Raw genomic sequence first — 24,078 nt, 5'->3', positions numbered from 1 at the left:
TCTACTGGGGGCCACGGCGCGCAGCTCCAGGACTGGGGCTTGGTGCGGGAGCCTAAGGGGGGCGTCTGGACGGCGGAGACTAGAGACTCCCGGGTCCGAGGCGGGAGGGGTGGGGGCCGAGATCCCGCAGCCCCCCGCCCCCCGTCACCCCCGGAGAGGAGCGGAGATCGGCTTTCTTGGTTTTGCTTCTCTTTACCCCCACCCCCACCCCGGGGGCTGGGGCGAGGGGAGTCGGGTTACAGGGTGTTTGGGGAGGGGGGCTCAGGGGGAGGGGCTATCTTTCTATCTCGCTTTCTTCCCCCCTCCCCAGTTCTTTGTTCCCCCCTCCCCACACACCCCCTCCTCTCCTCTCCCCTCCCCTCCTCTCTCCTCTTTTCCCTTCCACCACCTCTCTCTCTCCCTCTCTCTCTCTCTCCCCCAGCTTTTGTTTCGCCATGCCTAGTCTAGTGGTATCTGGAATAATGGAAAGAAATGGGGGCTTTGGAGAACTAGGATGTTTCGGGGGAAGCGCTAAGGACCGAGGGCTGCTGGAAGACGAGCGCGCCCTTCAGCTGGCTCTTGATCAACTCTGCCTCCTGGGTTTGGGGGAGCCCCCCGCCCCCACGGCGGGCGAGGACGGGGGAGGTGGGGGGGGCGGCGCCCCCGCGCAGCCGGCCGCCCCCCCGCAGCCGGCCCCGCCGCCGCCGCCCGCGGCGCCCCCGGCCGCCCCGACAGCGGCCCCCGCGGCGCAGACGCCCCAGCCCCCCGCCGCCCCCAAAGGGGCGAGCGACGCCAAGCTCTGCGCTCTCTACAAAGAGGCCGAGCTGCGCCTGAAGGGCAGTAGCAACACCACGGAGTGTGTACCCGTGCCCACCTCTGAGCACGTGGCCGAGATCGTGGGCAGACAAGGTAAGCGGGCACCGGGACCACGGAGTGGGCTGGAGTGGGGGGCACCCCATTCCCCGCGCGGAAAGTTCATTTCTTCCTCTCTTGCCCGCCCCTGCCCTGTCCCTTCCCCACAAAGGGGGACCCGCCCCCTACCCTGATTTCCAAGTGCCACAAAGTTCCCTGCTACCCTTAGTCGGGACGGTTCTCCAGACCCTTCCTTCCCCAGGGCTCTGCCCTTAGACAAAGAAATATCCTCGAACTGGGAAGAGGGAAAGGGGAGGGGGACCGGCCTCCCAATCCAGGGAGGCTGTCCGGAGGGGGTGTCCGCTCTTAGCTAGAAAAACTGATGGAATGTGCAAAGAGTTGTGCAGGAGCCCCTAGTTCAGTATCTGCTTGTAGGTTGGGGAGGGGGCACTCCTGGGACCCCCAGCTGCCTGGAGTTGAGGACTTTGGGGGAGACCTGGCCCGGGAAGCCAGCCTGAGTATCTGTCTCTTTGTTGGGCTGAGTGTAGGAATGGAAGGGGGTGTGGCTCACCGAGGGTCCGGGTCTGGGGGAGAGGTGGAATGGGGGGCCGCTGGGAGGAGGGGTTCCTGTGGTTACCCACACACCAAAGTTGGAGGATCCTCGGTGTTTTGGAAGGGGTGTCTCCAAGGAAGTGCTAGTCCTGGTGTGGACCGCTGCTTCCTCTCTGGCTTTTGTTCTGGGCTGGCCACGGCCTGGGGCCAGAGGCCTGGAGAGGGGTCTCTGAGTGAGAAAGTGGGACAGGGCCGGAGGGGAAATGCCGGGGTAAGGGTGAGGAGCCTTCACCTGGAAATTTGGCGAGGGGTGTGTGTCTGGGTGTGTTGGCAGGGGGTGTAGTATTAATCCAGCGTAGAATGTCTGATACCGCACCCTCCTCAGCCCAGCATCCCTGGGCGGGTGGGTGGGTGGGGGTGTTGGTAAGGGTCCAAATTGAGCAGACGGGATCTTGGGGACCCTTCCCTCTCCCAGTTTCCCAAAGGGGGGGCGGGATTTGGAAATTGCGAAGGGGCTGGGCTGGGGAGGTGTGGGGTGGGGGAGGAGCGGGGGAGGAGCTGTCCCACAGTGGGGAACAATAGAGGAGCTGCATTCCGGCCGGGAGTGAGGGAGGAGGCCGGCTTCTGGCGGCGGAGGAGGGGAAGCAGGCCGGGGTCCCCCGACTCCACATCCCACCTCATCCACTGGGAGTCTGGGGGCTGGGGAATTTAGAGAGCAGAATGGAGGAGGGGAGGGTGCCACTCCCCTGCATGGCCCTGAACCCCTCTGGGGCTCCTGATCTCCTGAGATTTCTGATTTAGAAAGTTGGATTTCCTCTTCTTAGAAACTGGGGATCCTGATCCTAGAACTGGGTGGGGACACTAATATCTTTTCTTGGGTGTGGGGGTGGTCTTGGGAGGACCCGGAATTTAATGGAGTCATTCTTTACTCTTCTGCCTCTGCATCATAAAAGTAGGGGGATTTCTCCTATTCAGAGAAGATATGCCTCCCCCTCCCCTCATTCCTTAAGTACATGGAAGTCCTCCCTCTTGTCTGACCTCCCTCCTCCTGCTGCAATGTTAATGCTCTCTATTTGACCTCTAGGAAGGTGAGGCCCAGTGGGTTTTTCCTTCAAGAGATACTTGTTCAGAACTGCAGAACCCAGGATGAGGCCCACCCCAGTTCTGTCCCTCCAGGCCTCTAGATTTTCTCCTTAGCCGTATACCCTGGCCTCCCCTCACTCCAGCCCCAACTCTGAAATATACCTAGCTCCCACTTAAGTTACAGACCCCAAACTTAGAGCCTGAACCCAGGTGCCCATCAGATGGCATGTTAGTAGGAGTGGCAGGAGAGGGGACTTTAAAGCTCCGCAACCCTCCAAGCCTCACAAATAGAACAATCATTTACTGATATTAAAGCAGCACAGATGTGGGCTTGACAACAGGTAGGACTTAACTGCCAAAGGCTGAGGAAGAAGCCATCTGGAGTGGAGGAAGGAGATTTAAAAAAAAAAAAGAAAGAAAGAAACAAAGAAAGAAAGAGCTCCCTTTGGCTTGTGGTTGGAGGGTTGGGGCAGTCAGAAAAGTGGACCACTTGGATTTGGATAGGTGGTGTGTTGGGAAGAGAGAAAGGGGAGAGTGAATTGTTGGTGGAGATGGGTGTGAGCACAGCTGTGTGTGAATGGGGCCAAAGTTATTTGTGTGCTCAGGAATGTGCAGTTTGTGTGCTGGCTGGGGAGGATGGGAATGGAAACACCAGGACCCTGTGTGCAAGTGAAAGGGGCATATGAAAGTGTGTCTTGTGCTCACCCCACAGGTATTGCTGAGATAAAGGCACTCCGCACCACTGCTCTTAGTGCATGTGTGCAAACTCACAGGCATGTGCCATGTGTGCTTCGAGGAAGAGTGTGGTCCTCTGAGACTGGGGGCAGGCAGGGCATGTGGAGGAGGAGGAGAGGGTTTGTGGAGCCAGCCTGGAGGTCTCTAGCCTTTCCCCACGGTGCTGCACCCCAGCCTCCCTCACTTTTCTCTCTCCCCTTCTCCCTCTTTGTCTCTTTGTCTTGTATTTCTTTTTTCTCTTCCTGCCTCTCCCTCCAGCCTCCCAGCTTTGACCCACTCCTCTTTCAAAGCAGAGGTATGGATCCAGAATACCCTTTTCCACCACCCTACTCAGCCCCTAGCCCATCTCAGCTCTCCCCCCACCCCCACCTAGGGACAAGGGGACAGGAGTGACATGGGTTGCGTGCTGCTCCTCCACACGGGGTTTTCTTTATCACCCTACTCCTCCATTCTCCCTTGAAATTCTGATTCTCAGACCCGCCCCGGGGTCCCCCTCTGCACCAGTTGCTGCAAATGCGTTATGATTTGGGGACCCTCAGAGAGAGACTACTGGGTAGAAGACATGGGGGGGGAGGTCACAGAGCAGATGGAGGTCAGTGTTCCTGAGTCAGCTGCAGGACACTTGTGATGAATGGAGGCTAAGTGAGGGGTAGATTGTGAGGTTACTGAATGCATTGGGGTTCAGTGTAAAGATTGGGGTTGGTGACAGAGGGGGTGATAGTAAGTGATTTGGAAGTTGGTCAGTAGCCAGAAAAATTGAGGGGACAGCAAATGTTTGGGGAGGAGTTTTTGAATGGATATAGGGGAGCAGTTTGTCTGGGAGGGTGATTTTGGGGGGTATATTCGGAAGGTCCCGGATGGAACTTGAGTGGAAGTTGGTGCGTTTTGAAGTCTGTGGTTAACAGAGACACTGGGTAGATCTGAGATCCCGCGAGTGGATTGTTCAAGTTGGGTGGGCTGTGTGTGCGGTGGTGAAGTCTTCACTCAGCGGACTGAAGGGTTTGAGGAAGGTTGGGCATCTGGGAAGGAACCCGGAGCTATCTAGTCCTAGCACGAACCTCCTTGTCCTGTAAGTTTATTTCTCTTCCCCTTCCCTACTGTATCCCAGGCTGCAAGATTAAGGCTTTGAGGGCCAAGACCAACACCTACATCAAGACACCGGTTCGGGGCGAGGAGCCCGTGTTCATGGTGACAGGGCGGCGAGAGGACGTGGCCACAGCCCGTCGGGAGATCATCTCAGCAGCTGAGCACTTCTCTATGATCCGCGCCTCCCGCAACAAGTCAGGCGCAGCCTTCGGTGTGGCCCCTGCACTGCCGGGTCAGGTGACCATCCGTGTGCGAGTGCCCTACCGAGTAGTGGGCCTGGTGGTGGGCCCCAAGGGGGCAACCATCAAGCGCATCCAGCAGCAGACCAACACGTACATTATCACGCCGAGCCGGGACCGGGATCCGGTGTTCGAGATCACTGGTGCCCCCGGGAACGTGGAGCGTGCGCGCGAAGAGATCGAGACGCACATCGCCGTGCGCACGGGCAAGATCCTCGAGTACAACAATGAGAACGACTTCCTGGCCGGGAGCCCCGACGCCGCACTCGACAGCCGCTACTCGGACGCCTGGCGGGTCCACCCACCAGGCTGCAAGCCGCTCTCCACCTTCAGGCAGAACAGTCTGGGCTGCATTGGCGAGTGTGGAGTGGACTCTGGCTTTGAGGCCCCGCGGCTGGGCGAGCAAGGCGGGGACTTTGGCTACGGCGGATACCTGTTTCCGGGCTACGGCGTGGGCAAGCAGGACATGTACTATGGTGTGGCCGAGACTAGCCCCCCGCTGTGGGCGGGCCAGGAGAACGCCACGCCCACCTCAGTGCTCTTCTCCTCCGCCTCCTCCTCCTCCTCCTCTTCCGCCAAGGCCCGGGCTGGGCCGCCAGGCGCACACCGATCTCCTGCCACCTCTGCAGGACCCGAGCTGGCCGGACTCCCCAGGCGCCCGCCAGGAGAACCGCTCCAGGGCTTCTCTAAACTCGGGGGAGGCGGCCTGCGGAGCCCCGGTGGCGGGCGAGATTGCATGGTGTGCTTTGAGAGCGAAGTGACTGCCGCCCTCGTGCCCTGCGGACACAACCTGTTCTGCATGGAGTGTGCAGTACGCATCTGCGAGAGGACGGACCCAGAGTGTCCCGTCTGCCACATCACAGCCACGCAAGCCATCCGAATATTCTCTTAAGTCCCCTGCCCCGTGTGTCCTAGGCCCACTCCCCAGGGGCCGGCCCTGGACCTCTTTTCCACTAGGGCCTTTTGGAAATCAATGAGTTTTGCAGGGCTAGGTGCTTACAGATATTCGCTCGTTGGGGAGGGGGGTGGAAGGGAGGCCATGGTGGCTGGAGGGTGGGCCACTTTCAGAGCCTCTGGTCACCCTGCCTTGGAAAGATTGGGAGGGGGGCCAGACCGAAAATTTTACTAGAGTTACAACTCTGATACCTCAACACACCCTTAAATCTGGAAGCAGCTAAGAGAAACTTTTGTTTTGCCAGAGGTGGCCACTAAGGCGTCCTGACCCCCTCTGCCCACCTCCCCAACTATGTGTTACTGCCCTATCCTCTGTGGAGGGGGTGGGGAAAGGGAGAGGGAGAATTACCATCTGTATCTAGAGGTGCTCTTTGCAGTTCTTGGCCCTCTCTGGTCCTGACCTCCGACCTCCTAACGTGACCCTTTAGCAACCCCCCCACCCCCACCCATATCCTGTTTGGGAAACTTGTTCCCAGACTTTCCTATAGTATAGGGGAACTGCTGCCCAGCAGAAGTCTGCAGAGATCTTCTGTGGGGCGGGTGGGATGGGGAGCAGCCTGTCAATCAATAAAGGGCTCAGAATTCATCCTCGCAAGGCTGGGCTAGAGGAGTCTGGAGAGCAGCGCCCCTCTCCACCCCTCCAGTTCTTCCCTGTCTTCCTTCCTTTGGTTCTTCTTTGCTTTTTCCTTTTTTCTAGCTCTTTTTCCTTCCCCTGGGCGGCTGTCACTTCCAGCCCTGTCTTTCTCTTCTCCCTTCTCCCCTTTCGCTCCTGTTCCTTCCAGCCCAGCTTTGGGGACACCGTCTGTCTGGGGAAAAGTGGGGGAAGAACCTTTTGATGAACCCTCAGTTCCTCTCCAGGCATTGGGAGGCCCTCTCTCCACTCCTCCAAAGAAACATCTCCAACCCTTGATGGAATGTATCTCCCGTTCTCAGTGACACTTTGAGAGGGGGACTAATACCGGGGTACATAAAGGGTCAAACACCCACCTTCTTCACCTATGGGCATTATATTAAGGGAGCAGTTCCCACGCTGGGTTTTCTGGCTGTGGGAAAGGGGAGCAGAAGCAGGAAAGGGCCCGGGTAGGAGAGATGTGGTGGGGTGACCCCCTCTCCTGCAGTGCTCCGTTCCCTGGTTCCTCTCTGGACCTGACTGAACCTTTAGTGAATCCTTATTAGTGTGCAAATCATGAAATGTCTGTCCTACCCACTGTGGTTGAGGAGAGAGGCCAGGTCTTAGGAGAGGGGGTCAGGCCTGGGCAAAGCAGGATGGAGGTGCTTCAGGGCCTGTTCCGAGAATCATGTATTGTGACAGTCCTGGCACCCCCTTTGCTGCCTCCCTACTGCTCACTTGGGGCTGCCACCAGCCTCCCACCCTCCTGGTTCCGCTGGCCGGGCCAGGAGAGGATGGGGATGGGAGCCCCAGAGGGCCCAGGAGATCTTGTATATAATGGGGTGGGACTGTTGTGCGTGATCTCTGAGCACTTAAAGCTCAGGAGTCCCATTCTTTCAGAATGGAGAAGGGGTGCAGGGACGGAGGCACAGAGGGAGTCCCCTCCTCTCCTTTCTCCTGTTGTGAATTAATTCACCTCTCCTCAGCCTTCCCCTCCAAACCACCAGCCTGGGAGGGGAGAGGAAGGAGGTCACAGCCCAGAAAACTGGCCTGTGGCAACTTCCCTCCTTCCCGCCAATGTGAGCCATCCTGAGATGTCTGTACAATAGAAACCAAACCAAATGGGCACCCTCGGTCACCGAGGGGCGGGGGGAGGGGGGTGGGAAGAAGGGATGTCTGTCTGTGGATCCCCCTCCCCCTCTCCACTCCTTACCCACAAAGGCAAAAGACTGTTACACTAGGGGCTCAGCAATCCAATCCCACCCTTACTGAGTGAGCCAGACCTAGGAACAAAACACACAGCAACAAAACAGGAGAGAAAGCGAGAGTAGGAGAGGGAGCGAGATGGGCGACAACACAGGAGAGGAAACAAAAATAGCAAAAAAAAAAAAAAAAGCAGTTCTTTATAATTTAATATTCTATTTTAATAAAGGCGTTTATTACCATATAAATGTAGCAAAGAACCTGGGCTAATATGAAAAAAAAGACTTTTTATTAGGTAATTTATTATATGAAAAGGATATTTTATTTTATGATAAAGTGATCCTTAAAAAAATAAAAAAACTTTAGAAGGTTTAGAATATATGTAGGGAGAGAAGAAGAAAAAATACATTTGTATTCAGAGTTAAATCTTAAAAAAAAAAAGTGTTTTTAATATATGTTCGGGTTTACGTTCCTTTTTTCCCCCACTTTTTTTTGGGGAGGAATGTCATTTGCTTTTCTTGGGGGAGCATCCTGGGATGGAGGGTGGAGAGAAGGACTGGGGGAACCTGGTCCCTTCTGGGGCCCTACAAGTAGATTGGATTTCACTCCGTGGGCTCCCCCTCCCCTCTCCCCCTTCCCCCTCAGGGGAGCCGGCAGAGCCAAACAAAGAAAGGGATTAACTAGAAAGGAAGAAGCTGTGGGACTAAGGACTGAGGATCCTGGGGTGTCCCCCCCTTCCCCTGCCCTGTCCCAGGGGCTACTGCGGAGGGGAGATCCAGAACTGAGGCCTAGTAGGCCTACAGGAACCCTCAGAGAGGTGTGAGATTTAATAGAAATAGATTTTTTGTTTTTAACCAAAAAGAGAGAGAGAGAAGAAAAAAGAAAGAAACCGAGGGGTTTAAAAGAAAAGAATACTACAAAATAATAATAATAATTCAAATTTATTTCATATAATCCTAGAGAAAGAAAGAAAGAATTACTAGTTACTTAGTAGACGATATTCAGATAGTTTAAAGTTTAGTAGCATCGAGGACCCCTGGGTCCAGTAGAATGTATAAAAGTCGTATCAAAAAGAATAGAGGAGGGAAATGGCTGAGTCCACCCTGGTCGCCCCATCTTCAGGAATCAGGGTTGGAGCAGGTTGCTAGTTAAGATTGGGAGCTTCCAGTCTGCTGGGGTTGATTCTGAGAATCCGTGGATTTTTTAATTGTAGGACAGATAGATGAGGGGCTCCTTCCCAGGGTCTTTGAAAGGGTGCACACTGACCACCTCAGCCAGGTGGGGGGCTGGGCTGGGGGCAGCAGAGGAGGCTGAGCACGTTGACCTACACACCCTGTACCTGGGGGCCTGGCCATCTCTATTGGGCAGCCCTTGCGGCAAAGTGGTCCATCCTCCCTGGGGACTCTCAGGGAGGATGGAGACTGCTTGCTTCAACTCTCCCAAGTCAGCTTCTCCCAGGCCTGAGGAAGTCCTTACTAAAGTATAACCTCAATTCACTTTACTACAGATAAGAGCCAGGTAAACCATCCCACAGACAAGTCAGTCGAGCACACTTTCCACCATCCCAGGGCTTCAAGAGCCCTGAGGGGATCAGTCCCCCATCCCCGTTCCCTTTCAGCATTTAATGTTGCTTTTGACCTCTGAAAGTAGTGATCTCAATAATTATTCTCCTTTAAGTCTGTATGGTGCTTTATAGGTTTGCAAGTTTATCTCATAAAAGCTAGATTTCAAGAAGGACTTTCTACCCAGTGAGGTGGAATGGAGACGACTATCCTCCAAGGCCTGGGAGAATAGGCCCCCCAACAATACAGAGACAGGTAGGGGCACAGGGGCTTTGGGTGACCCCAGCTCTTAACTCCTTCTACTCCAGCCCTCCTCTATCCATAGGGGTCATCCACTGTGCCCTGGCACAGGGGCACGTGGCCTTCCCCACAGAAAACTGGGAGGCTAGCTTTGCATGTGAGGAATCAACATTTAAGCACTTGCCTCCTACCAAACCCAGCAGTCGACCCGATCAGGCCCTTTCCTCCCATCCCAGAGGGTGGAGAAGCCCTTGGCTCTCCCTTTGGCATGAGGTGCCTGTTCCTTTACACCAGTGACTCTGCCATGCCACTCCCTGACCCCAGCCCCCAACATCTCCCTCTCCCCGATTTACTCTTCTTGCCCCACCTAGGGACAGATTTCCCCCCTGCTCTTTTTGTCCTCCAACCCTCGCTAGTCTGGGATGGTAGTGTCTGGGATGGGGAGGGCCTGCTTCCCCTTCCCCGCTCGAGGGTGCGGGTGGGGTAGGGTGGGTGGGTGGAGACCGCCCTGGGGCAGAGAGGATGGTCTCTCCACTGTAGAAAGTAGAGTAGGATTGTGGTCAGACTTAATTTGAGGCATCTAGTGAAGACACATCCACCAAGGAAAAACAATTTCAAAAGCAAAATAAAAGTGGGAAATAAAACGGACCCATGAATAATCAAGTCAAAGTGATGTTGCACAAAATGCAGAGAAACCAAGAAGGGGGAGGGTTAATGTATTAAATGTGCTATTAAGAACTTAATTTTATTAAAAGTATTATTACTTAAGGCTTTGTCTTCCTCTGCATTTCACTCTGCATCGACCTGGGGTGAGAGCCAGGGACTGGTGGTGGGGATGTCGATCCTGGGGGGTTCTCTCTGCTTTAGCTCTGGGTGCCCCTAACGCCCCTTGTGGGAAGTGGTGCCAGGGTTCCCTGCCACTGGCTGCCCTCTCCGTTCTCCAAAACTCTCTCTTTTTTTTTTTTTTTTTAAAGAGAGAGTGAGAGAGAGAGAATTTTTAATATTTATTTTTTAGTTCTCGGCGGACACAACATCTTTGTTGGTATGTGGTGCTGAGGATCGAACCTGGGCCGCACGCATGCCAGGCGAGCGCGCTACCGCTTGAGCCACATCCCCAGCCCTCTCCAAAACTCTCAATCCCTGTCTCTTCCTTCCACATTTACTCCCTTCTTTTCCTTGGAGATGTGTCCGCACCTCCTACCCTGCCCTGCAGAACTGGAGAGGTTGAAGCAAGGGGAAGAGCCCTTGCCTGGACTCCTCTCCCAGGCTCCATGAAGAAGATGCAGAGGGCTGAGCAACCCAGAGCCTCCCCTACTCACCCTGCTAGATTCAATCCATCCCTCTGGGGAGAGGGAGGAGACTGGATGGAGGACTCCAGCCTTCAACCTCCCAGCCTTAAAAGCCCCTTTCCAGCACACATCCAGGGCCAGCCCTGCCTCCCCTTCTCTCCTGTATCTCCCTCAGCCTCCTCCTCTTGCCCCTGGCATTGGCGTGACCTCAGTTCTTGGCACCAGGACCCTGGGCACCAGATGGTGCCCGCCGATGGTTTCCTTTGTCTCGCCTTCCAGATACCCCTCCCCTCCAGGCTGTCCTCCCTCCCCACCTGCCCTGGAGGTTGGCAGAGGGAAGGGCAGCACCTCCCTCTCCCTTGGCACTGTCCCCAGACCACAGAACTCCAGAGGCAGCTGGCCCTGGGGGACAGTCAGGATGGTGGGGAAGACTGGAGAAGGAGGAGGAGGAGAGGGGATCTGGGATTCAGAGGAGGGGCCAAAGTTGGGTAGGAGGCACAGACAAGTGCAAGAGGAGGAACCATAGGAAGCAGTAAGACGGCCAGGCATTGATACAAAACAGCTTTATTTGAGGGTCCTAGCCTATGTGGGGGTAGATAGTTCATAAAGATATGCACGGAGGGGCATGAGGACCCCAGGGCTCTGGGGGGCTGTGAACAGGGAACCAAAGGGCAGAGAAAGTCCTGCAATGGGGGTGGGGTGGGGAGCTTCAGGAAGCATGGGGGTGGCGGGCAGGGTTGGTCATGGCCAAGGTCAGAGGCTGATGCAACAGGCCCTCTTCTGCCCAGGGCCAGGCTCCTGCCCAGCCTGGGCACTGCCCAGGGTGATGGCATTGGTCCGGGTGCTATTCTGCCTCTGCTTGGACACCTTGGCAAAGATCTCTGAGAGGATGGAGAGCAGTGATCAGGCCCGAAAGTTTGGCGGTGCACACCCACACACCCACCTGCACGCACACACTCTGCGTGTCCATTCTGAGAACCAGGGGCTGGCCACACATGCAGTTCTGCCAGAAGGACGTGGAGTTGGGGTACACAGGTCCCTTCTACTTACCTGAATGGAAAAGGAACTGCTCACTTTCCCCTGGGAAGTGTGGCTTTATGTTTCCTTCCCTCAGCTGCAGGCTGAGTGAGAGGCCCCGGGGTGGGGGGTGGCAGGGGCCCAGGGGCCTGTGCAGTGGTGCTACAGCTCTGGAGGGGGAGCCCACAGTGGGCTTAACGGAGTGTCTGCATTTCTACCACTGCCCTTTGAATCCCCAGGGATGGAAGGAGGGTGCCAAATGGAGGCAGGCTCTAACCTTTGAGGACAGTCTCAAAGGCCAGTTCGACATTGGTGGAGTCCAGGGCTGAGGTCTCCAGGAATAGCAGCCCATTGTTTTCTGCCAGGAATGGAAACACTCGATTAACTGTCGGATCAAAGGCAGTAATAACAATAATAGCAGCAACAACAACTTAATGTGTTATGTGCTAAATCCTTGGTATATAGTAACTCATTTAATCCTTCAAACAACCGCTGAGACAGGTAGTTATGAAACTGAATCAGAGAGAATGAAGGAACTTACATCCATGTCTCACATCTAGTAACAACAAGAGGAGATGGGAGGCTGGGCCACGGGGGCGGGGACCCTGAAGCACTATTTTGTGCTGCTGTTAAGCCTAGAAAAGCCCTGGGGGAAGGGTGACTGGAGATGACCAAGGGGAGCCCACCAGCATCTTTGAGCATTGCAGGGAAGGGCTGTCCTAAAATTAACTATGAATGATTGCTGAGGAAGACCATCTCAGGGCAAGTGGAGGGACATGATGGCAGACGCGGGGTCCCAGAGGGAAGTACTGGGAGACACTGAGCAAGACTAGATGGAAGTCGGGCATGATGGCGCTGGGCTGGCCTGTAATCCCAGCAGTTGGGAGGCTGAGGCAGGAGGATCGCAAGTTCAAAGCCAGCCTCAGCAAAAGCAAGGTGCTAAGCAACTCAGTGAGACCCTGTCTCTAAATAAAATACAAAATAGCGCTGGGGATGTGGCTCAGTGGTTAAAAAACTGTGGGTTCAATCCTTGTACAAAAAAAAAAAAAAACAGTGGATGAAGATAGAGAACCAGGGGCCCAGATGGAGGAAACCCACACTGGGGGCCCCGGGGTGAGAGTGGGGACTAGAAAAGATGGAGCTGGTGGGGTGTGGGCAAACCGGAGGAGTCAGACTGGGTGGGGGTGGGCTCTCACCAGCGAACATTCGGGCCTCATCAGTGGGCACTTCCCGGGCCTGGCTGAGGTCACTTTTGTTCCCCACAAGCATGACAACAATAGTGGCCTCAGCATGGTCATAGAGCTCCTTCAGCCAGCGCTCCACGACAGCATAGGTCTGGTGCTTGGTCAGGTCGAACACCAGCAGGGCCCCCACTGCTCCACGATAGTACCTGGGTGGGAGTGGGAGGACAGACAGGAACAGGACAGACAGGGGTGTTGGCCCCAGCCTCAGAACAGACTCCGGAGCCAAAAGGCCTGAGAGCAGAATGCCAGATACTGAGAAACACAGAAACTGGGGTTCAGGGATCCAGACCCCAAGGGAGCAGCCATGTGCTCCAGGGATGCTGGTCTCGGGCTCTGGAGCTTCACCTCTGTGCTTCAGAACCTGACTGGCCCCTCAAAGGCCTGCCACTCCTCGGGTCCTTTGTCCTGATTTTAGTCAGTACTCTGCACCAACGCACCTCCGGGCTCTGGCCAAGTGTGCCTCCTGGATGCCCCACTTCGGAGATCTTTGTCACAGGGCTCCTCGACCTACAGTGCACTCTTCTCTCTGATGGCCATTTCTCAAAGACAGGTCCCTGACCTGGCCACTCAGGGCATCTCTGCCAGCGTCCAGCCTCCCACTGGAGCCGGAATAGCCATCTTCAGCCTCGGTTTGTATAATTTTTCTCTGTTTATTGATTAATCAACTAAGCTCACAAGATGTCAAGTGACCAAGAGTGATGAGTGTGTGAGTGTGACCATAACCCTCCCCGACAGCTGCTATCCCCCACCACACACTCCTGGAGCACCTTTTACACATTTGGGTCTGATACTGACTAAAAGACACTTTGAATGGGTGTCAGGAACCCTAACTTCCCGTTGTCCTCTGAGATGTTATAAATTACTCCAATTTAGCATTTGTGGTCAGATGAATATGGCCAGATGGAGTGCTGACGTCAGGGGGCGCTGTTGATCCACAGAGCCTGCCCCATCCCTGCTCCACCTGATTTCATTTCCCCTTGCCTGTATTTAAACCAGGATTAATTATAGCACCTTTCTTCAGGGGTACTTGAAGGGTTACATAAAATGCCAAGTATAAATAAAGTTCTTTGAACTTTCCTGGGCACATGGCAAAGGCTTAGTAAATTGTGGCAAGGACTTTTTTTTCCCTTTCCTTTAGCACAAGGGATTGAACCCAGGGGCACTTTACCACCAAACCACAGCCCCAGCCCTTTCTATGTTTTATTTGGAAACAGGGTCTCCCTTAATTGCTGAGGCTAGCCTCGAACTTGTGATCCTCACACTGTTGCCCATCTCCTATGATCTCCTCTGGGAGCACACTGCCGAGCCTCCTGCGCCTCCCCCTGCTCCTCCACTTTTCAGGGGTGTCCCTGACTTCCCCCAGGGCTCCAGCAAGCAACCCACCATCCCCCCAGGCCCCGGGCTCACGCCGAGGTGATGGCTCGGTATCGCTCCAGGCCAGCTGTGTCCCAGATCTGAGCCTTGACAGCTGCGGTGCCCAACATGACCGTGCGCGTGGAGAACTCCACCCCGATGGTGGTCCTGCTGTCGTGATTGAACTCATTGCGCGTGAATCGGGACAGCAGGTTGGTCTTCCCCACGCCTGACTCGCCGATCAGCACCACTGGAAGAGCGGGGAAATAAGGGCTGAGCACCCAGCAGAGGGGCCCTGAGTCCACCTGAGCCGGGAGGGTCTGTCCAGCAGAAAGGCAGAACTGAGCTCCCCAAACTGAGGAGGGAGCCCGTTCTCCTGGCAAAGACTTGGGTCAGCAAGTCGCATAATGCATCTGTCGTGGAGGGCAGAGGGGTCAGAAGTTTAAATCAAACAAAGGTGCTGCGAGGGTTGCAGGCCTGCTCCTGCTCCGTAGAGCCCTGGCTGACGGTCAGCCTGCATTGCTGGGAGGAGTGAAATCTGTGGACTCTTCTGGGTGACATGTGAAAAGGTGACTGAGGTGGGTAAATATGAACAGGGATGGGGCAGCACATATCTCTGGCTGGAAAGTACAAGAACGTTGGGCATGTCTCTGTGCATTAGCTGAGCAGACACGTGGGGAGGGAGGGTCAGTGTGTATTATTTGCATAGCCAACAAAGATATGAACAGAAGTATGTGTGAGGGGGACAATTTAATAGGTGGACAATTTAATATGTGGGACAATTTAATATGTGGGCAAGGGTAAGGTAGGGAGTTATGTGTGCCCATGACTGTGCATAAGAAGTCAGGGTGGTGCACCCCTGTAATCCCAGTGACTCAGGAGGCTGAGGCAGAAGGATTTCATATCCAAGGCCAGCTGATGCAAATTAGCAAGACCCTGTTTTAAAGGGAAAAGCAAAAAGGCTGGGGATACAGTTCAGTGGTAGAGTGCTCTTGGGTTCAATCCCCAGTACATAAATAAATAAATAAAGAATTCAGTTGACCCTAAAGAGATCCTGCACTGTATGCTTAAAAGCAGGGAACTAATCTGGGCACAGTGACACAAGCCTGTAATCCCAGTAGCTCAGGAGGCTGAGGTAGGAGGATCACAAGTTCAAAGCCAGCCTCAGCAAAAGCAAGGCACTAAGCAACTCAGTGAGACTCTGTCTCTAAATAAAATACAAAATAGGGCTGGGGATGTGGCTCAGGGGTCGAGTGTCCCTGAGATCAATCCCCAGTACAAAAAAAAAAAAAAAAAAAAAAGCAAGGGAATGAGGACTGGGTGTTGGACTAGCTCTGTGTCCTTCAGGAAGCTATTTAACCTCTCTGAACCTTATTTTCATATGAAAAATGGGGGGTGAATAGCAATAGTATTTACCTTATGGGCTGTTGGAAGAAGCAGATTAGATATTGCCCAGAATATAGCAAATGTACAAAACAGCCAGGTGCGGTGGCACACAGCTGTAATTCCAGAGACAGGAGGATTTTGAGTTCAAAGCCAGCCTCAGCTGGCAACTTAGTGAGGCCCTAAGCAACTGAGTAAGACCCTGTCTCTAAATTAAATACAATAAAGGGCTGGGGATGTGGTTCAGTGGTTAAGTGCCCCCGAGTTTAATCCTGGTACCAAAATAACAACCAACCCCCCATGTACAAAACTACTGATATGTTTGGTTGTTGCTGACCTTCCAGTGCTTCTGCCTTGGGTTTTCAGGGAAAAGGACCACTAGAGGGGCCACAGAGACCTTTTAGGTTGATGAGCAGTACAGGAGCTGCAGCAGGGTATGAGGGGCTGATGTAAGCACAGCCCACACATTGCATGACACTGACCTGAGCCCCCAGCATTGGAGGAGGCCACCCAGGTGGTTCTGGAAAGGCAGCCTGGTACCCAACCACTGGGAGTCACATATCTTGAACTCTGGTCTCTGCTCAGGCTCCAAGGGGCTATGTGAACTTGAACAAATGGCTCTCCTGGGCCTCAGTTTCCTTGTTTATACACTTATAAAGGCCTCTTCCAGCATTAAAAAATCCTTATTTGGGGGCTGGGGATGTGGCTCAAGCGGTAGCGCGCTCGCCTGGCATGCGTGCGGCCCGGGTTCGATCCTCAGCACCACATACAAACAAAGATGTTGTGTCCACCGAGAACTAAAAAATAAATATTAAAAATTCTCTCTCTCTCCTCTCTCACTCTCTCTTAAAAAAAAATACTTTGTAAAAAAATTAAAAAAAAAAATCCTTATTTGTACAGGGCAAGAAAGAGCCAGTAGCTCTTTCTTGGTATGTGTGGATAAGAGGTGTGTGTCTGTGTGTGTGTTCCTATCTCTTCCTACTGGAAACCTCATCTCAATTTCATCCCTCCCAGTGGGTGGGTTTCAGGCTCTGTCCTAAGACCCTAAAGTTGCTCAAGATGAGGGTTTCAGAGACAGACTTAGGTTTGAGTTCTACTGACTTTGTGAACTTTTTTCCCCATTATTTTTTATTGGTGCATTATAGTTATATATCATAGTAAGATTTGTTATCTTTGTGAACTTTTGTAAGTTACTTATTCTGCTTCTAAACCTCAGTTTCCTCATCTGTAAAATGAAGTTACTAGCCGGGCACGGTGGCACATGCCTGTAATCCCAGCAGCTTGGAAGACTGAGGCAGGAGGATCACGAGTTTATTAAAGCCAGCCTCAGCAAAAAGCGAGGTGCTAAGCAACTCAGTAAGACCCTGACTCTAATAAAATACAAAATTAGCGCTGGGGATGTGGCTCAGTGGTCGAGTGCTCCTGAGTTCAATCCCTGGAACCCCCCCCCCCAAAAAAAAAAGGTGTTACTAGTAGTTAACGTTTATTGAGTGCTTACTAAGTGTCAGGCACCAGCCTAAAAGCTTTACACATATTAACTTATTTAATCCTCAGATAACAATGCCCTGAGGTAAGTGCCATTATTATTATCCCCCACCTACCCCACCACAGGGAGTGCAGGCAGTGGACAGCCTCCAGCTGTCACCTTCATCAGAGGCTGACTCTGATGCGGACAGCAACCTCCCTGGAAGTCATATCTTTCCTTGACAGTCCCTTCTTGATGGGGGGCTGAGCAAGGTGAGGTCATCACAGAGCCCCGCAGCCTTGGCCCAGGCTTTGAGGAGTTGTTGGTGTGGTTGACTTCTCCCTCTTCCCAAGCCTGTCTCCTCCCTCTTGCTCTCCCAGGTGTGAGTCCGTCCCTGATCAACACGGGGCCGCCCCGACCTTAGAGTCAGCTTCTGGTGAGCCCTCCTACACTAACCTGTAAGTGGCAGGACCGAGACCTCATGCTGTGCTTCCTCTCAGAATGAAGGATAACTTTGGGGGTCGTTATGGTGATTAATGAGTTAGTGGCTGGTACCTAGTCAGGGAACCCAGACTCCTGTCAACCCTTACTCTGTTTCTCCTTCCTGGGAAGGACGCCAGAAGTACAGGTTCCCCAACCTGAAGAAGGGTGGGGCTGCGGCCGGGGAAGGCAATGGGGTGAGGTGGGGTGGGGTGCCTAGAAAGGGATCAGAGCTTTACCAGGCCACCCTGCCCTAGAGGAGGTATGGAGGTGGCTCTGGGGAATCACAGTGGAACCAAACACAGGGGCCAAGGTAAAGAAGGAAGGATATGTGCGTATTTCCAGAGACAGCCAAGTTGAATTCAGTGCCTAATATTCAGGTCCAGGAATCTGCCAAGGGATAGTAGCTCAGGTCTCAGTGCCAGGAGTCCCCTGGATTTTATCAGACCCAGCTCCAAATTCATTATACTTCCTCAGTGTGTTTCCTGTATATTTACAGACTAGCCCAATAAAGACAGATCTCTTTCTCTCCTTTTCCATACATCTGCCCAGAAAAAAAAAAAACGACTTTATTCCTGTCAAATGTTTGTTTCTCCCTCTATCCAGAAAGAAAGTCCTTTTTGAAGTCTGACTTGCATCTCTTGTGCTGCAATGTCTGACTATTCCCAGGGATCCGGGCTTCTATTAAGAACGAGGCCAAGAGGGCAGTATAAAGGCCTGATGAGCATCGTTATTTACAACAGTGGGGCGTACTTGGCAACTCCAGAACCTTCGCTCCCTGTCACTAGACCCTCCTTCACTTCCTGCACCTTCCTTTCTGAGCTGGGGGGAATCAGGAGATGTGGGGAGTCCTAGGAAGAGAAGCAAAGCAGGAGGGGGTCCCCTCTGACTCTATTCATTCATTCCTGGTCTTCTCAAGCTTCCTCTCTCTCCAAGGACCCCAACTTACCTTTGAAAACAAAGTTATAATCTTCCTCAGTCCCATTCCCCATCTCGGCTCTGCATGGAAGGTGCAGATGTCTTCGGTGGCAGAGGTCACAGTGTGTGCGTCAGCTCAATGCCCCGAACGCTCAGCTCTCAAGAGACCTGGACCCGCTTCTCTTCTCATTGGGGGCAGGATGGTTTCTACAGCCAAAGGGACTGAGGACCGACTCAAAGCCAGCCAGGTCCAGGAGGCTGGGTTCTGGCAGGTGGGGTGCTGGGTGGAAACCGAGAAGACGGAAGCTGAGAACAGGAAGAGCGGGCGCTGGAGACCTGGGGCCCAGGTGGGTGGAGAGAGGGTGACGTCAGACAGGTTGGACAGGTTGGGTGTCTGCCCTCAGCCTGGGCTCCCACAAGGGGAGAGACAACTCTAAGGGGTAACAGTAGGGAAGCTGGGGACAGGGTCTTTGGACAGAGGCTGCTGAGAGCTAAGTGTGCGCTGCTTGGCTCCTGCCCCAGCCATGGGAGAGGTGGGGCAGCCATCAGTGGAAGAGAGACAGCTCCTTGGGAAGCAGAAATCCACTTGGTGGCCTACTTTTCCTTCAGAGGCCCTGGTAGGAGTCTGCTGGAGGACCAGAGAAGGGTTGTTGCAATAAAGGGGCAGGGGCTGGTGGACTGCCAGCCACCCAGGTGTAGAGCCCAGCTGTGGGAGCTGCATCTTGGCCAGACTTCTGCCCCTCCCTCACAGCCAGGGCCTGGGATGGGCAGTATTTCTCACCCAGGGTGGAGCTGGACTCTATTTTTTTTGGTACTGGGGATAGAACCCAGGGCATTTAACCCCTGAATGACATCCCCTGCCATTTAAAAATTATATATTTTATTTAGAGACAGGTCTTGCTGAGTTGTTTAGGGCCTCTCTAAGTTGCTAAGGCTGACTTTGAACTTTCGATCCTCCTGCCTCAGCCTCCCAAGCGGCTGGGATTACAGGTGTGCACCACGGCACCCAGCTGGGACTTTGAATTTTCTACTTGCCTGGTCCCTTCCTCTGGCACTGGGGCAAGGGACTCACCAGCACAGACCTGCTCTAAGGACACTGAGGAGGGAAGAGGTAAGGCAGAAAGAGCAGACGGGGTGAGTATGGAGGCAGGATCTGGAGATCAGAGCCTCTGGGCAGCCTTCTAGGATTCTACTCCTTGTCTGGGATCCGAGGTCTCACAACAAAGGCATTTTGTCTGCAAAGAGCTTCAAGATCTGGAAGGACCAGGCATGATGTTGCACACCAGTAACTTCCAGTGACTTAGGAGGCTGAGATAGGAGAATCGCAAGTTTGAGACCAGCTTCAGCAACTTAGTGAGAACCTGTCTCAATTATATACATAAATTATACGGGTGTGTGTGTGTGTGTGTGTGTGTGTGTGTGTGTGTGTGTGTGTTTTCCTGGAAAGGGTCTGGGTTAGCCTTTGAACACCTGGGAGAAGAGGAAAGGAATGGCGCCCCCTTTTGGGCAGTCAGAGGGACCCTTTCAAAACCTCAATCAAGGATACTAAACTCCCAGGGCCTTCCATGTATTCTTTTTCCAAACCTAACCAGTTCTTTGCTCATCTGAGCTCACTCCTAAGGTTTTGCCACTAGGTGGGTAAGATTCTGCTCTGAGCGGCAGAGGTTAGGTAAGGTCACCACTGGATAGGCAAAGGAAGCTTGCACCAGCCAAGAACCATCAGGTTATGGGATGTCACAGTGAAGGAAGGATGGGTGGAAATCCACTCTTTTTTTTTTTTTTTTAAAGAGAGAGTGAGAGAGGAGAGAGAGAATTTTTAATATTTATTTTTCAGTTCTCGGCGGACACAACATCTTTGTTGGTATGTGGTGCTGAGGATCGAACCCGGGTCGCACACATGCCAGGCGAGCGCGCTACCGCTTGAGCCACATCCCCAGCCCCAGGAAATCCACTCTTGTAGAACATGAGGAATCCTCTAGGCCATCCCTGATTCCTTCCATCCAAGAAAGTAGCCAAGAAACAAGTCAGGAGTTAACATTTATTCTGGAAAATACAAAAGCCCACCCTTCCCCCACAGTTCAGGAGGTTTGCCCAGGAGGCCTTGCCCCTCTGACTGGTCATCTCTCTTTTCTGACCCCAGCCTCCATCAATGCCCATTATGATGCCGCTACTTGGGTGAGGGGCTCCTCCAGGTATTGCACCAAGGCCTGAGCCTGCAAGAGGGTGAGCACACATCAGTCTCCACCCAGAGGGATCCCAACCCAGTCTGATCCCCAAGACATACTGAGCAACCACCTGCTCTTGGGAGTTCACCCACAGCAGACATGGACTAAGGAGACAGAACTCCAGAAAGGGAATGTGGATCGGAGTAGACCAGGCGACAGAGCACAAAGGCCGGGCCCAGAGCGGTGAAGAGATGGGCACAGACATACCTTGGCCTTCAGCATCCCAAAGCCCACTGTCTCCTTGGCATACATGCACAGCAGAAGGTTGGCCACACGGGTGATGGCTACACGGCCCTCCTGTGGGGATCATATGATGGGATGGGATGTTCTGCTTGGCACTTGGAGTCCCCCTTCCCCAACAGTTCCTCAGGCTCTAGAGACTGCATGCCCTAGCACAGCAAGAGGTTCAACTGACAAGCATTGGTCATAGTCCTGGATGTGAGGTTATTTACCCTAGGGAACAGTCTCCCAGAAACCTGACTTCTCTTTCTGAATCCCCAGTCAGCAGGGGCATTAATATATACATTAAAGATTTTTTTCTTAGAGTCTTTTGGATTTTGTTTTTGTTTGTTAATTTTTTGGTACCAGAGATTGAATGCAGGGGCACTTAACCACTGATCCATATCCCCAGCCCTTTTTTATTTTTTATTGTGAGACAATCTCAATAAGTTTCTTAGGGCCTCACTGAGTTGCTGAGACTGGCTTTGAACTTATGATTCTCCTGCCTTACTCTCTATAGCTCCTGGGATTACAGGCATGCAACACTGCACCTGGCTGATTAAAGAGTTTTACATCTTGTAACAATTATCCAACAGGTGATGTTATTGTTTGTCTGTCTGCTTGCTTTCTTTCTGTACTGGGGATGGGGATAGAACCCAGGCTGGTTTGATCAGCATTAAAAAAAAAAAAAAAGAAAGGAAAAAAAAAAAAGGAGCAGCAGCAGCATCTGGGCAAGGTGGTGCACACCTGCAATCCCTCAGCTCTGGAGGCTGAGGCAGGAGGATGGTGAGTTTGAGACCAGCCTCAGCAATTTAGCAAGGCCCTAAGCAACTCAGTGAGATCTTGTCTTAAAACAAAAAAATATATAAAGGGCTGGGGATGTGGTTCAGTGGTTAAGCATCCCTAAGTTCCATCCTTGGTACTAAAAAAAGAAAAGAAAAAAAAAAACCAACTCATGTAGTAAGGGAAGTACTGTTTCAAGAAACTTCCTTTTTAGTGGATGCATATATGTAATAAGCTCTGATTTAAAATGCATTTCGTATGGCTGGGGTTATAGTCAAAATATTTGGAAATCATTGCCAATAGCACCAACTCCACACTATGCAATAGTAGAAGTCATTTGTTAAACCAAAATGGCATTGGTTGGGCATGGGATGGGGAACAGTAGGTAGTGGAGTAGAGATCCTTCCTGGGGAGTTCACCGTTAGGGCCTGTTCAGGTTGGTTCTGCACACCTTCCCTAGGTATTCCCCTGATGGGAACCAGGCACTGCACCCCTGCCTCTCCGGCTCCATCTACTACTCTCCCCCGTTCTCATGCCACTCCGGCCATACCAGCCTTGTTGAGCCTTGACCAGGCATCATTTTGCCCCAGTCTTTGTACTTGCTGTTCTGATAGAAACTCACTGTTCTTCCTCCAGATAGCTAAACAGCTTGCCCTGACCCCCCTCCCCCCGCACCTTCCTTCAGATCTCAGATCTTTTCAGGTCTCTTATTCAGGCCTCTGATACACACCACCCTCACCCCATTTTTCTCATTTTAGTTTTTTTTTCCTTCTCTCTCTCTCTCTCTCTCTCTCTCTCTCTCTATATATATATATATATATATATATATATATATGAAACCAGAGGTGCTTAGCCACTGAGCCATATCTCCTAGCCTCCCTGTCCCCACCCCCCTTTTTTAAAATTTTGAGATAGGTTCTTGCTAAGTTGTTTAGGGCCTTACTAAGTTGCTGAGGCTGCTTTTGAACTTGCAATCCTTCTGCCTCAGCCTCCTCAGTTGCTGGAATTACAGGCATGCAACATGGTGCCCAGCCTAATGTGTTTTACTTATTTTTAAAATATAAGACTGTAAGGGTTGGGGATGTGGCTCAAGCAGTGGCGCGCTCGCCTGGCATGCGTGCGGCCGGGGTTCGATCCTCAGCACCACATACCAACAAAGATGTTGTGTCCGCCGAGAACTAAAAAATAAATATTAAAAAAAAATTCTCTCTCTCTCTCCTCTCTCACTCTCTCTTTAAAAAAAAAAAAAAAAGACTGTAAGCTTCATGAGGCTGGGGTTTTGCCTGTTCCATTTGCTAGTTTTTCACTAGTTCTAAGAACATTGCAGGAACCTGATGACTGAACAGATTCAGAGATGAATGAGATAGTTCCTGTCCCAAAGAAGTTCACATTTCCTCTTTTTGCACTTCATTTCCTTTCTTTGTAAACTGAAGGGGTCTAGAGACTCTGCTGTGGTTCAAGAAGCAGATGACAACACTTGGATCACACTCCGTTTAAATCTAACCATTCTTTCATTTGATTTTTCACAACACCTGGGGAAGTGGGGAGGGGCATAAGAAATTACTGTTCAGTCCTTATAGAGGAGGTAAGGCAGCTCATAGAGGTTAAGTGATTCACCCAAGGATCCATAACTGACAAGTGATTGGCTGGGACCAAAACGCAAGACAGACCAGAGGTCTCGGGCTCCTTCCTTACCACCACTAGACTCCCAGAGTCCTGCCTATTACAAATGCTGCTGCTGACCAAATCTTAGTAATAATCTTCCGGAGATCTCCCTACCCTTCCAACCATCCAGATCTCCCTCTTGAGATCCCCTTAGGGAACAGAGTAAGTCTGACTCCCCTCTTCATACCATGCAGTCCATGAGGATGAATTTGAGATTGTCTTCATTAAATGCCTGGTTCCCATTCCGGTCGTAGGCGGCCCAGATGTTACTCGCGATGGCTGCGGTAACCCGGGCGTCCGTGTCCCCGTAGCCCGAGTAGGCCAGCAGGGATCCCTCGTTATTCAGGAGCCTGGCGAGGGGCGGGGAGGGATACAGACACGCTCAGGGGAAGAAGCAAAACGCCTGGGTTCCTAACCCTCCTCCCTTCTAGGAAGTCAGGGTCTGGGCCGAGTGTGTCTTGGACCGTGCCCTGCACGCCGGGTACCCGTTCCCAAAGGGGCTCTCATGCTGGTTCCCGCAGCGACTGTCCGCCTCTGCCCCCGCCTCCCTTCGTGGAGATCCTTCCCTAACCCTCCCGCAGCAGCCGCGCACGGCCCCGCTCCAGCACTCGCCGTCGGGTCCTCGAAGCGCACTCACAGGGTGCTCTGGACGCCTCCAGTGTTGGCTTGGCTTAGCACCTGAGTCAAAGCCTTGGGACGCAGCATGCCTGCAGCTCCTAACCCTGGGCTCCTGCACCCAAGCCCCCAAGCTGCCCGCCGCTAACCTCTGCCTACCGCTTCCCGTACACCTAGGGCCCCGCTCCGCCTCTCCCTGGGACTTGTAGTCTCCCCGCCAGCCTAGCGCCCCTCGGACTGAACCCCGCCCCGCGCGGGGAACGCTGGGAATCGTAGTGCCTTGTGGCCTCGCGAGGCACTCTGGGAAGTGTAGTTCGCTTTCCAGTC

General features: G+C 52.9%; 3 protein-coding genes across 4 annotated transcripts; 1 reads left to right on the top strand and 2 right to left on the bottom strand.

Annotated features, from left to right (window-relative positions):
* The first annotated feature begins 2 nt into the window (after window positions 1-2).
* Window positions 3-9,501, top strand: MEX3A (mex-3 RNA binding family member A). The gene is made up of 2 exons (XM_081304990.1): window positions 3-888; window positions 4,310-9,501. Exons 1-2 carry the CDS (start codon window positions 435-437, stop codon window positions 5,416-5,418), a joined length of 1,563 nt encoding a protein of 520 aa, XP_081161116.1. The 5' UTR covers window positions 3-434; the 3' UTR covers window positions 5,419-9,501.
* Window positions 9,502-10,952: 1,451 nt separating this feature from the next.
* Window positions 10,953-18,415, bottom strand: RAB25 (RAB25, member RAS oncogene family). Its single transcript, XM_081305258.1, has 5 exons — window positions 18,276-18,415; window positions 14,053-14,248; window positions 12,598-12,791; window positions 11,679-11,759; window positions 10,953-11,265 (listed from the first exon to the last, which is right to left on the bottom strand). Exons 1-5 carry the CDS (start codon window positions 18,316-18,318, stop codon window positions 11,138-11,140), a joined length of 642 nt encoding a protein of 213 aa, XP_081161384.1. The 5' UTR covers window positions 18,319-18,415; the 3' UTR covers window positions 10,953-11,137.
* LAMTOR2 (late endosomal/lysosomal adaptor, MAPK and MTOR activator 2) lies at window positions 18,335-23,978 on the bottom strand. 2 transcript variants are annotated; one of them, XM_081305259.1, is made up of 4 exons: window positions 23,774-23,978; window positions 23,324-23,486; window positions 20,677-20,766; window positions 18,335-18,524 (listed from the first exon to the last, which is right to left on the bottom strand). In XM_081305259.1, exons 1-4 carry the CDS (start codon window positions 23,839-23,841, stop codon window positions 18,381-18,383), a joined length of 465 nt encoding a protein of 154 aa, XP_081161385.1. In that variant the 5' UTR covers window positions 23,842-23,978; the 3' UTR covers window positions 18,335-18,380. The 2 variants fall into 2 exon arrangements, with proteins under 2 accessions (XP_081161385.1, XP_081161386.1); XM_081305260.1 differs by lacking the exon at window positions 18,335-18,524 and adding an exon at window positions 20,264-20,457.
* Window positions 23,979-24,078: the final 100 nt, after the last annotated feature.

Source organism: Spermophilus citellus (assembly GCF_964194105.1).
Source record: "Spermophilus citellus genome assembly, chromosome: 9".
Lineage (NCBI taxonomy): Eukaryota > Metazoa > Chordata > Mammalia > Rodentia > Sciuridae > Spermophilus > Spermophilus citellus.
The sequence above is the reverse complement of the archived record's forward strand: the minus strand, read 5'-3'. Positions and strand labels throughout refer to the sequence as shown.

Coding starts and splice junctions, on each gene's coding strand:
- MEX3A (XM_081304990.1), top strand. CDS start 435: ATGCCTAGTCTAGTGGTATCTGGAATAATGGAAAGAAATGGGGGCTTT. Junction 889..4,309: donor CGAGATCGTGGGCAGACAAG/GTAAGCGGGCAC, acceptor ACTGTATCCCAG/GCTGCAAGATTAAGGCTTTG.
- RAB25 (XM_081305258.1), bottom strand. CDS start 18,318: ATGGGGAATGGGACTGAGGAAGATTATAACTTTGTTTTCAAAG. Junction 11,760..12,597: donor TGAGGCCCGAATGTTCGCTG/GTGAGAGCCCAC, acceptor CATTCCTGGCAG/AAAACAATGGGCTGCTATTC. Junction 11,266..11,678: donor CTTTGAGACTGTCCTCAAAG/GTTAGAGCCTGC, acceptor CCATCCTCTCAG/AGATCTTTGCCAAGGTGTCC.
- LAMTOR2 (XM_081305259.1), bottom strand. CDS start 23,841: ATGCTGCGTCCCAAGGCTTTGACTCAGGTGCTAAGCCAAGCCAACACT. Junction 23,487..23,773: donor GGAGGCGTCCAGAGCACCCT/GTGAGTGCGCTT, acceptor GCCCCTCGCCAG/GCTCCTGAATAACGAGGGAT. Junction 18,525..20,676: donor TTGGGATGCTGAAGGCCAAG/GTATGTCTGTGC, acceptor GTTTCCACCCAG/CACCCCACCTGCCAGAACCC.